This window comes from Mobula hypostoma, chromosome 6 (assembly GCF_963921235.1).
Source record: "Mobula hypostoma chromosome 6, sMobHyp1.1, whole genome shotgun sequence".
In the NCBI taxonomy this organism is placed as follows: Eukaryota; Metazoa; Chordata; class Chondrichthyes; order Myliobatiformes; family Myliobatidae; genus Mobula; species Mobula hypostoma.
In genome coordinates this window covers 157,820,945-157,833,851 of record NC_086102.1, presented here as the reverse complement: position 1 = coordinate 157,833,851, position 12,907 = coordinate 157,820,945, and the positions used below count along the sequence as shown (strand labels likewise).

Genomic DNA, 12,907 nt, shown 5'->3' with positions numbered 1-12,907 from the left:
AATGCCTCAATCTGTGATCAGCAACTTCAACTCTGTTTCTCTTCCATAAACTTTGTTTCTATCAATAATCAGTCACACCTTGATTTTGTATCCTTTCATTCCTTCAGTGGTTTTATGGACATACCTGTCCTGGGCAAGCACAGATAAAATTACAAGGAAGGAACAGTTCGGAGGTGCAGCATGTCACCAAACAACCTTCACGAGCTTCTACAGATGTTATTGAAAGTATCCTGACTTATTGCATCATGGTTTGGTCTGGCAATTTGAATGTACAAGAACTTCAGTGCAGTGGAATCAGCCCAGTGCATCACTGGCACATCCCTCCCAACCACTGGAATTTCAGAATCTACATTAGGTGCCACTTCAATAAAGCAATAACCTACCATGAAAGCTTACTACCATCTGGCCCATGTAATCTCCTTGCAGCTTCTACTGGACAAGAGGGACAGAAGCCTGAAGTCTCACGTCATCAGGTTTAAGCACAGTTAGTTCCCTTCAACCATTCAGATATTGAACCAACCTGCATAACACTTTTCATTATGGCCACTTTGACAACTTTGTATGACAATACACCTTGTTTTTTTTAATCCTAATTGCATTTTTTTTGCATAATTGGCATTTAATTTGTTTTTCTTGCGTCTCTGTTGTTGCTGCCAGTATGTTTTTCATTGCACTCATGCATATGACAATAAGTTCAGAGTTTAGCTTAATCTTTAACAACAAGCTCCCACCAACAACTATTTCACTATTTCTACCATCCACTGGCACGGGTTTAATCATATTCTGTTCAAAATCTGTCTCATGGGAGACAACCCTCAAGACATTCACAAAGTAGTTTAATTCTTCTTACGCAAAATCTTGATGGATTCCTTTATGATGAAGGTGTAGGTTTACTTTTTCCTGCTACAGTAAGCAATTTTCTTACAAAAATTTGCCATCTCTCAGCAATTGTACATCTTTTTAAAAGCAATTTCATCATATTCTTGACTAGACAACTATCTATTTCAGATTCTGACAGAATAAAACAAACCAAAACTGCTTTACTTAACAATCAACAGCTTGCAGGCTCTCCTCCCCAAACCTGTACTCAAATGCTTTCCAGTCACCGTTTATCATCATCTGAATTTGAGCTAGGGCTGCGCAAATATTCCACGTTTCTCTCGTACTTCCCACTTCTCCCCCAAGCTCATACTCGCTTCAACCCACCTTTCTGATAGAATCTAATCCTGTAATATATTTTCTTTTATGTTGTATGACTTTCCCTCAAGTTGTTCCTTTCATCATCAAATATGCTGATTAGAAAAATATCATTCTTGGACCCTTGACGTCCTGACCACAAGAGAAAATTAGCACATATTTACTATTAACACATTTACTTACTTATCAATAAAATCATCACTGTTTCTTGTTCTTGGAATGTTATCTGCATGACGAAGCAGCCAGATAATTTCATCACGTGCAAAAGATAGAGCCATGAAGACAAAGAGTGCCTACAAGGAGAGAGCCTGAATTACAAATCACAAATGGAATAATGTTCTGCTAGTACAAACTCTAAGCAGAAATACTGTTGTAGGTGTCCTGACTAGCTGCATCATGTTCTAGTATGGCAAGCTGAATTGAAGCTGCAGCAATTAGTGGACTCTGCCCAATACTTTATGGGCACATCCCTCCCCAGCACCATTTGTAGGTAGTGCTGCCTAAAAAATAGTAACATCCAAAGATCCCCACTACCTGGGCTACACCATCTTTTTCAGCTAGCATTGGCCAGGAGGTACAGAAGCCCATAGTGTCTGAGCACTAGGTTCAAGAACAGCTACTTCCTTTCAGTCATTTGGTTCTTGAATCCCCTAGCAAAACCATTGTCATCACTACAGCTCAGAAATACTGACCACTCTGATCACTTCGTGTTAAAATGGACACTTTTGTTCCAATTGTTTCTTTTTCTAAAAATTGTGTACAATTTAAGTTTATTTGTATTGTGCTTATATGATGCTGATGCCTGTGATGTTGTTCAACTTTGAAAAGCCAAAAGAACAAGAAACTTCACAACTAGCAAAAATAAATTCTGGTTGCTTGCCAGTAGATGGTGTTGGGATAATAGTCATATCGACCTCAAGATAAAACTGTTCTGAGCTCAAAACGGGTATTTCTATTAGAAAAATGAATCATACAAATAGAATAAACAGTGCTAAAAAAAAATCAACTTTCAAAACACTTAAGTTGTACTAGAGGACTGGCAATTTAGTTATTTTCAAATGCTTATTTCTGAGATATTATTTAGAGGCACTGCTTTTGTCCAAATTCACTTTAAACGGGAGGAGCAGATGGCAGCGCGCCGCGCGTGTGCAGCTCTCCGGTGAAAAGTTAAATAGGGTCCATGGACAATTCTGATTTGATGGAGAATGGACGTGAAAGCACAGAGGAACATCTGGAGAAATTTCTGGAACGCCCATCCGCTGCTGTCGTTACTGTGTGGTCGGGAATCTTTCGGAGGGTAAGCCTCAAAATCCCCGGCCTTGCCTGCTTTTGGCGACCAAGGTTGAGGTCGAATCGTTCGGACAGAGGTGGCGCTCAGTATTCGGTGTCAGAAAGCTGATCAGAGCTCGAAGTTTTCGGATGACTCAGAGTCAGAGTGTGGTCGGCATGGCAGGGAGAGGTTTTCTTCCTTCTCCCGTCTGCGTGAGATGTGGGACATTTGAGAAACTTTGAACTTTACTGTGCTTACGGACCTTCTTCATCAAGTTATGGTATTGTTACACTGTTTGTAACTATATGTGTAATTATGTGGTTTTGTCAGTTTTTTCAGTCTTGGTTTGTCCTGTGTTTTGTGATATCACACCGGAGGAAACAATGTATCATTTCTTAATGCATGCATTACTAAATGACAATTAAAGGGGACTACGTGTCTTCATAATCTAAACATGTTCACATATATTGGTGGGTAGGAATTGCAGGGAATAAAATTTTCTGAAAAATTATCAGGTGTAAGCTTGAGAAACTAAGTTTGTATGGCAAAACGTCTTTGCCCAAATCAGGGAATGAACTCCAGGACAAGTGCATTAATACCCACTTCCTGTTAATAATGCGAAAGGCATCATTCTTTTTTGCTACAAATAGTGAAGCAAGTACAAACAGTGTTTTCTAATAGTCTAAAGATCAAGCTCTACTGGAATAAAATAAATCACTGAAATATAAACTCAGTACCTTTGGACCAAGTAATCCAGGTTGGTCAGCAAGAACAGTGGCTAGCTCTTTTAAGGCAGACCGCAAAAACTTGCGTCGTTCTCTATGAAGTGGTCCACTAAAGGGGACGAAGTTCAAATGAATGAAAACTATTAACATTCAGAGACAAGCAGAGAAGGTGAAACATGCAAAGCGCACACTGAATTCACTTCACTAACTGCTAAATTGGATCTACTCCAAGTTGTCTACCATGGCAGATGCCATTTTTCTGGGTCTTTACTCAGCTCCGGAACAACTGAACAACAAGGATACATACATCAAGATGTTCTTCATTGACTACAGCTCAGCATTAAACACCATCATCTCCTCGAAACTCATTCCAAAGTTTCAAGACCTAGGCCATGGTACCTCCCAGTGTAAGTGGATCCTCGATTTTCTCACTTACAGATCCCAGTTAGTATGGATTGGCAACAACATCTTCTCCACAATCACCATCACATGTGGACCACAAGACTGTGTGCTTAGCCTAATGCTCTACTCACTTTATACCTTCGATTGTGTGTCAAAGTACAAATCCAATGCCTTAATTAAATTTGCTGATGACACCACTGTTGTTGGCCAAATCAAAGGTAGTGCTAAATCGGCATATAGGAGAGAAACTGAAAACCTGGCTAGTGGTACCACAGCAACGATGTCTCATTCAACATCAACAAAACCAAAGAACTGATTATCAACTACAGGAGATTGTAGTCTTTTTCTGTTGATCAGTGTCAAAAAAGCCAAATAAAATCCACTGTGATCCAATGTTGTAAAACAATAAAACATGAAAACATCCAAGGGTGGTGAATGCCTTTGACAGGCACTGTATGTGGGCAGATGGAGTTTAATCCAGACAAACATGAGGTGTTGCACATTGGGAGGCTAAATGGAATGAGTAAGGATACACTTAATGGCAAGCCCCTTCTTCCAAGGGGTGTAAATACTTCTTCTAGGCACTCTATGTATGTGTGTTATACATAGTTACTATCTACAACCCTGAGATTCATTTTCTTGCAGGCATACTCAAGAAATCCATAATAAAAAATAAAGAATTTTTTAAAAAAAGCTTTTCCTAATAGTTCTACAAGCTAAGCTTTTAACCGGCTACTTAAGTAATTGACCTCCAAGTAGACCATAATCTTGTTGCTGGGTTTGGAGGTTTGTGTGTCTCAATGACCTGGAGGGCTATGTTAGCTGGAGTCAGGGCTTTCTGCTTTGGCTCTTGGTAGGGTCACCCATGCCAAACAGGTCAAAGGGTAGAGGCCAGACTAAGTGTCCACCAGTCCTCCAGGTTCGGGGATTCAGCTCAGGGCCAAGAACTAACTTGGTAAACCAAAATTGTTATAGAAACAACAATGAAGGATTGTACTGCATCAGAGTGCAATGGTATTCCAGAGTCTCCATTCAGGACTTGTGTGACTGGCACTACTGAAAACCGCAAGGAAGCCACTGACATGATGCCAGAGATGGAGGACCTTCAATGCTGCTCTAAATACCAGTGGTTTAACAGACAGCAGGTTAAGTGACTGAACACTATGATACAAGGTCCTGATACTTCAGGAGAACAACTACCTCCAGGATATTATATGCTACCAAGATGCCTTTCCAAATTCAAAACCTTTAGTGCAATAGGTAACCACAGCAGTGAATATTAGCAAAAGGCCTTACCCAGTTGATGCTCAACTGGCCAGATATCTAACTGTCTCTTTCAATATGGTTTCATTACATTTGTTAGTATTAACTGACTTCTTAATCAATTACAAACTACATATATACTTACGCATGTGATAATGCAGTCTCCCGACATTCGCGAATATCAGCTATGCGTTTGTTGTAACTATGAAAAGTAAAGTAGTAAATGTTGTTTAAAAATTATTTGCAAATCTAGAATAAACATAACGAAATCCACACTAGAAAGAGTCAGCCAAGTAGCACCGAGTAACTTGACAAGTCATTTGGAGGAACTACATTTTTAATTTTAAAAAATTGAGAAAAATATTTGGAATACAGTAAAACAGATTTCTGAATTATCAGATCATTATCCAAGTATTCAAAAATGTTGATGGTTCAGCATCTAACTCCCTCTCCACTCACTGGAGGCCCTACTTGTTACACTCCTTTTCAAATTACACTAAAATAAATGTTCCAATGAAGCTGGTAATAATGAAAAAAAAATATATCAATGCTGAATAATTGTTAGAAACAATAATCCAGAAAATCTGCCAGTCTAGCACCAAAGTCCCATGTATCAGATTGTCGCAGTATTTTGTGCTGGAACTAGACTATGAACTAATGTTACTTTGATAGTTGGAGGTAATTTTTAAGATTATTCTGTTAGGTTTACAATGAATTTCATGGATTCATTCTGGAAATGCAAATCCCAAAGCATGAATTTGTTTCTAGAAAAAGGTGAATAACTTCTTGGAAATTTGTATCGATATCCAGTGATGAATAGTTAAGTACTTGGAATTAAATCAATATAATTCCAACTATGTGCCACTTTGCATTATGTTCCTAGGTGTGCCTCAATTTTCCAGTTATTTCAATAACATAAAAAACAAACATTTGCAACAGGCATGTATATAGAGCTTAACATAGGAAGCTTTAGAAACAATTTTTAAAAACTGGCCAATTCAGAAGCAGCTACCTCCAAGATATTATACGCTTTTCATAGCCCACAATTTTGAACTACCATGACAGCTTACCAATTAATGCCTACCTATAAGAAAATAAATCTCCAAGACTTAAATACACTGTAAATTAGGATTATATAGTGAACAAATACTCTGCAGAGTTTGATCACCATGAGATTTATGGGGCACGTAGCTGTAAAATTAATCTTGGAATTTATTCACAATATTGTGAAACATCAATTTTTGAATTACATTCTGTTGAATCATGTTCACCAGAGATAATTAATCCATATTCTCCTTGAAACTACTTCTGCTCCCAATGTTCTATTAGGAACAATCACAAATATATATTGTTTGAGAATTTTGACAATCTTTAGACCAGAAGTATGGTGCAGGAGGAACTGAAATTATTTCAGTGGGCAGTTCTCGCTATTTATAGCCAGTAAATCAGTTTGAAGCAAGCCTCATGGACCAAGTTTTTCCGAAAGTTCAAAATCCACCGTTAAGGATATGCAATCCAATAACAACACCAATCATAGGTCAACATCCCCAATGACAAAGTCTTGATAACACTTGGTCATTTTGCTGACCAGTCAGCTAATAAGACCATCAGAAGCAGGTCATTTGGTCCACTACTTCATCAAGGCTGATCCATTATTCCTCTCAGCCCTAATCTCCTGTCTTCACCTGCTACCCCTACCCCTCTGCCTCAAATATACCCAATGACTTTTCTTGAAAAAAAGACATTATTTTAGGAATCTCTGGTCCCTGACTGCTCAAAGTGAAGCAGAAGGATTTAGAAGTCCGGGCATGGAAACACATGATGAATGCTGAAATAGTAGAAAAGTACGCAATTGCAAACTCCATACCCACAGCATCATAGTAAACGTCTGCAGTTCATCAGACATGATTCTAGCATGTGAGCCCAACAGTTTCAGAGTGTCAAGCACAGGCAATTTGCATCTTCCAGGAATTTCAGGTCAATGATATGGCACAATCTGAAGATATTTATATTACACTGAATATTTGCAACAAAATAAATAATGACGATCTTGATTAATTTCGTGACTTATTTTGGTACCAATCACATTTCACAACATTGTTTCATTAGTGTATTCTAAAAAAAGGTTACCCTTTTATGTTCATGAACAAGTCTTCTGCAACTTTGTGAACATGGAATACTTCATCTCTGAATAGAGCAAGACAGGAACTGCTCTGCAGTGCAATTTTCCACAGGTTTAGAGCTGCTGAATCCGTGTTCAGGTTTCCATGGCACAGGATAAAGCCAACTAATATGAAGATAAAACAAGTCTTTGTAATGCATATGCATGAAATAGATAAAAATATTTCAGAGTTCTAGAAATATCTTGCAACACACTATCAGTGCTACAGTTTGCACTCTCCAGTTTAGAATCAATTATTTAATCCAACATATGATTCTCCTCAACACACATAAAATGCTGAAGGAACTCAGCAGGCCAGGCAACATCTATGGAAAAGAGCACAGTTGCTGTTTCGGGCCGAAACTCTTCAGCAGGACAGCCTGAAACATCGACTGTAATCTTTTCCATAGATGCTGCCCGGACTGCCGAGTTCCTCCAGCGTTTTGTGTGTGTTGCTCGGATTTCCGGCACCTGTAGATTTTGTCTTATTTGTGATGGGATCCTCCTCCTTTCCCCACACTCCCCAGGTGATGGAAACTGATAGGTACCTGACAAATAACTGATCAGCCACTCATACTACAAACACCTACATATGGTTCAGATTACAAAGTTCATCATCTCAAATCCTTTTGCATTTTTTTTAATCTGTATAGTAACAGTACAAAAATAACATGACATCTTTGAATAACTGTTCATTGCATTTATCTGATTCTGGAGCACCTAGGCCATTTGATCCTTTAGAAGTTTAGTTTACTAAATTGCCCCGCACATGAAAATTGGAGGTGTATACAATTAGTGTGGGTCCCAACATTTATGAGATGCCTAGGTGATAACCCTTGGCAAAACAAAGCAAAATAATGTTAGCCCTGTTACCAAATAGCTTTAAAACCAAGTACGACGCATCTTTTTAGATATAATTAAACACTGGTATAATCAATATACAAATTCTTTTGATATGTACTAGCTAATGCCCTGATTCTGCTCATTTGTCTTATGGCCTTACACACTCAGTGGCCTGTACCTAATAAGTGACCACTTAGTGCATATTTGTGAACTTCTGCTGCTGCAGCCCCTCCCTTCAAGGTTCAACATGTGTTCAGAGACATTTTTCTACAAACCACTGTTGTAAAATGTGGTCATCAGAGCTACTGTTGTCATTCTATCAGCTAGACCCTGTCTAGCCATTCACCTCTGACCTCTCTCATTAACAAAGTGCTTTTGCTCACAGAACATCCATTCACCAGATGCTTTATGCATTTTGCAGCATTTTCTGTAAACTCTAAATTAGATTAGATTATGAGGACACGCACTCCTCTTTTATTGTCATTTAGTAATGTACGCATTAAGAAATGATACAATGTTTCTCCAGAATGATATCACAGAAACACAAGACAAACCGACTGAAAAACTGACAAAAACCACATAATTATAACATATAGTTACAACAGTGCAAAGCAATACTGTAATTTGATAAAGAACAGACCATGGGCATGGTAAAAAGTCTCAAAGTTTCTCGACAGTCCCATCATCTCATGCAGACGGTGAACCTCCAGCGCCGCAAACTTGCCGATGCAGCAACCTGGAAGCACCCGACCACAGTCCAACTCCGAGCCCGTCCGAAGACTCCGAGCCTCCAACCAGCTCTCCGACACCGAGCACCATCTCTGCTGAGTGCTTCAACCCCGCCGCGGCAAAAGAGAATAGGCAAAGCCGAGGATTTGGGGCCTTCCTCTCCGGAGATTCTCGATCGCACAGTAGCAGTGGCAGCTAAGCAGGCATTTCAGAAGTTTCTCCAGGTGTTTCTCAGTGCTTCTCAAAGCTGTCTCCATCGAATCAGGATTGTGCACGGCATCCTAGTTAACACATACGATATCATTCGGAACGGCCGTGCGCGCTGCGTCGCGCCACCATCTTCTCCTCCCTAATACTGTTGTGTGTGAAAATCCCAGCAGATCAGCAGTTTCCAAAATACTCAAACCACCCTGTCTGGCACCAACAATCATTCCACAGTCAAAGGCACTTAAAACATATTTCTTTCCCATTCTGATGTTTGCTCTCAACAACTGAACCTCTTGTCATGTCTGCATATTTTTATGCACTGAGTTACTGCCACATGATTGGCTGATCAGATATTTGCAAGAATGAGGTGTATAGGTGTACCTAATAAAGCAGCCACTGAGTGTTAACGCAAATGTAAATTGACATTCCCATTATCCAGGATTAAACATACTATTCATGATGAAAGCAATCCTCTAGTTGAGCAGTTGTTGAGATACAGGATACACTCACTCAGATATACCTTCACTTAACTTAATAAACAGGACTGCTAGGTTGTATGGAAAATATTAAATCCTATGCACAACATACAGCTTAATCTTTCAGTGCCTGATGCAGACAGCAAAAGTAAAAATTCATCCTCTTGGCTCGAGGTTTTATAGATTTGTTGAAAAATTTTGCCTCTGCTTAAGACAAAATGTGTAGAGCAGTTGTAAAATCTAATTAAGGTAATAGGAAATATACAGTTCAATTATGATCTTTGCTGCAGTTAAAAAAATTAAAAGTGTGATAATTTCTGTTTAATATTTTTCAGTTGAAAGTTTTATAATCTAAAATAACTTCCTATTTGCAATTTTTAAGTTTTGCTTCAACTAAACCAGTGCTATTAGTTGAAGCTACTGCACCCTGCTGATGTAAACTAGTAGCAAAATCAAAGGGTTTCACAAGTGAAATGTAAAAATTGTAGAATCGCCAAAATTATATGGAATATTTGCTAGCAAGGTTCCATTTTTGAAAAAACTGCCAATTCTATTTAAGAATACAATACTGTGCAGAAGTCTTATTGTAAAACAATCTGTAAAGCAAAGATGTTTTCAAAAATAATTAAAAGTTTTTAAATATATATTTTTTTTAAATCGCTATAATAAGCAGTAAACAGTAAAAAACTAAAATTAATATTTGGTGTGACCACCCTTTGCTGTTAAAACTTTATCAATTTTCTTCAGTACACCATCATGCAGTTTTATAAGAAAGTCGGTTGCTAGGCTGTCCCAAGCATCTTGGAGACCTTGACACAGTTCTGCAGACTTTGATTGTGTTGCTTGCTTCTGTATCTTCAGGTCATCCCACAGAGCATTGATGATGTTGAAGTCTGAGGTCTGGAGGCCATATAATCCGTTGCAGAACTCAGTTCTGTTCACTAAAGACGGTTCTTTATTACCTTTGCTGTTTGGGTTCATTGTCCTGCTGCAGAATGAAGTTGGGACCGATCAGACAGCTCCTTGATGGATGAGAATCTGCTTGTACTTCTCAGCATTGATGATACCTTTAATTCTGACCAGATCACCAACTCCATTTGCAGAAATGCAGCCCTAAACCTGCAGAGAACCTCACCGTTCCCCAATGTTGGCTGCAGATACTCATCCATGTAGCTCTCTTGAACTCTATGCACAAACTATCTCCTGTTTTGAGCCAAAAAATTTCAAATTTTGACTCCTCAGTCCACAGCGCTTGCTACTATTGTTCAGAACTTCAGTCTTTGTGCTTTTGTGCGTAGGCAAGTCACTTGGCTTTGTTTCCACTTTGGAAGAATGGCTTTTTGGCAGCAACTCTTCCATGAAGACCATTTCTGACAAGACTTCATTAGTTTGTAGCAGCACTCAATTTCCGTGGCTGACCAACCTTGTCTGTTTCTTTATGCTTCTTCAGAAGAGTTTGGACAGCATACCTTGAAACCCCTGTCCACTGCAAAATTACTGTGTGGAGAGATCTTGCTGATGCAGGATGTCCATCTTGTGTCTTGTTGCTATGCTTATGCTCAATCTTGCCATGGTGCGTTGTAGTGTTATTAAATTTTGTAAAAATATTACAGACTGAACAATTCCAAAATACATTTTAGCTCCTTGTAAGGTGCCTGTACAAGTTAAACACTATAGGTTTGTTATATGTTTGTTAATAACCTCTGGATTCTTCCTTAACCTCAAGGCATCATTGGCATGAGAAGAAAAGACCAAAGAGTTTATCTGCCTATGCTTGTGGATTGAACCCTAAATTAATTGAGAACCTTTCCCCCTGTTCTTGGGACTTCACCTAGACAGAGGAATCTCGATCAATCAGTGCCCAGGGTGATTCCATGAATTGGAATTTGGAGTTCCCCCAACACCAGTAATCAAGTCTGCTGATGACAGCAACAATTAAGAGGTGACTAAGAAACATGAGCCCTGAAATCTTTATGAAATCTTTGTAACTCACTATGTGGTATATAGTGCGGCTTATTTGTGCTTTCTGTTTTATGATAATAAATTAGACTCGTTACTTTGTTGTGTTTGCATGATTATCACATTTCCTGGACACGCGAATTGGTTTGGGTCTTTTGGGTCTGATCAACCCAGCCCATCACACATGGTGCAAGAATCAAAGATCTGAAGGTTAAACTGCCACATTTGCCACGCCCTCACCTTTGTTTATTCTTTGCTCAGTTTAATTCCTTCTACACCTCTTTCTGTTTCAGTTAATCAGTTTAGTTCATTCAGCTCATTATGTCATTGATCATTAGCTTCCCGTTTGTTATCTTTGTTTAACCATGCACTGAGCTATATACCTACCAAGTAATCAAGCTTTTATTTGAAAAGTGGTCTATTACTTTGTTACTTTCTTTACCAAATACAAACATTTCTCTAACACCTTTTTGGAAATAAATGTTTGGAAATCTAAAATTTGCTCTTTTCTACTGACACACTAATGTAGAAGACAAAAAAAAATCTAAAACAATATTTATATAAAATTCTAGGGCATCCAAGATTTTTCCACAGTACTATACGTCTTTATGCAGTAGAGAAGGCATAACATTGCATTTGCATTTAATACTTACAAACAATCCATTTTTCCATTGTGTCCAAAGAAAGGTATTCACATGGCATCTGAACAAAAGAAAAAATAGTTTCATAATTGTTTAAACCGCTATCAAAAGAGGCTGAAAGTATACAATTTATTTTACCGTGTCAGATTGTGCAGGATTAAGCATGGTGCTGGGAGCACTGATCAGACTTAATAACTGAGCATTTCTCCATTGTTCTGCTGAAAGGTTCCGTCGAGGATAAACCATGTGGAGTGAAATTAGTGCATCCGACAAAGACTTCAAAAAAAAGGAAGAAAGATACATAGCAGTATTACTTTCAAAAATATTAGAACAATAATTGGAGAGCTAAACACGAAAAAAAGAGCAACAAACTGGAGGTTATGCAAAAAAAATTCATAAAGAAAAATTCTGTATTTGTCTTACTTTACTGTGTGGTACAAATTCTTCCATCATTTTCTTTAAGGGGTTTTCATAGTCCACAATCATCTGCCCAAGTCTTGGATACTCACGATCACTATCAGAAAAATATTACATGGGCTATTCTCAGTAGCAAGTTAACTAGATATCTGTATCTAACATAATATTTCAATTACTGGATGCTTACGAATAACGAACCATTCTCATGTCAGCTATAGTTGATGAATTTCCAAATAAAAGGACTGAGAAAACTGAACAAATATTGACAGGATCAAATGAAAGAGAAAGGGCAGGACTCAGCACTCATGCTGATCCATTTCAATGCTTTACATTCTGGTCCACAAGGCAAGGAGCACCAGGATGGTTCTAACTCTTCAAGCATGACCAGAATCTCTGCTGAACTGCCATCCAAATGAGGCTTCACATTGTTAATTGAATCTGTGCTTTTGGACTTCAGGTGTCAATGTTTACCACAGCCTATGCATGCTGAATGTCAATTCAGGATGACAATATTTCCTTGGCGTCCAATGATGCAAGACAACCATTGATGTTGAATGCTGAGGGATGCCTTTAATATTAAAGATTCGGTCGAATACTTGTCTGTACATACAGTTGAT

General features: G+C 38.4%; 1 protein-coding gene across 4 annotated transcripts in view; it reads right to left on the bottom strand.

Moving 5' to 3' along the window:
- The window catches only part of nckap1 (NCK-associated protein 1), a 157,955-nt gene that overhangs the window by 101,685 nt on the left and 43,363 nt on the right, over positions 1-12,907 (bottom strand). For all 4 annotated transcript variants that reach the window (XM_063052029.1, XM_063052030.1, XM_063052031.1 and 1 more), the window contains 7 exons: positions 12,297-12,387; positions 12,012-12,149; positions 11,886-11,934; positions 6,988-7,144; positions 5,003-5,059; positions 3,205-3,301; positions 1,381-1,490 (listed from right to left, as the gene is read on the bottom strand). In XM_063052029.1, the coding sequence (XP_062908099.1) occupies positions 1,381-1,490; positions 3,205-3,301; positions 5,003-5,059; positions 6,988-7,144; positions 11,886-11,934; positions 12,012-12,149; positions 12,297-12,387 (699 nt within the window). The remainder of the gene's footprint in view (positions 1-1,380; positions 1,491-3,204; positions 3,302-5,002; positions 5,060-6,987; positions 7,145-11,885; positions 11,935-12,011; positions 12,150-12,296; positions 12,388-12,907) is intronic.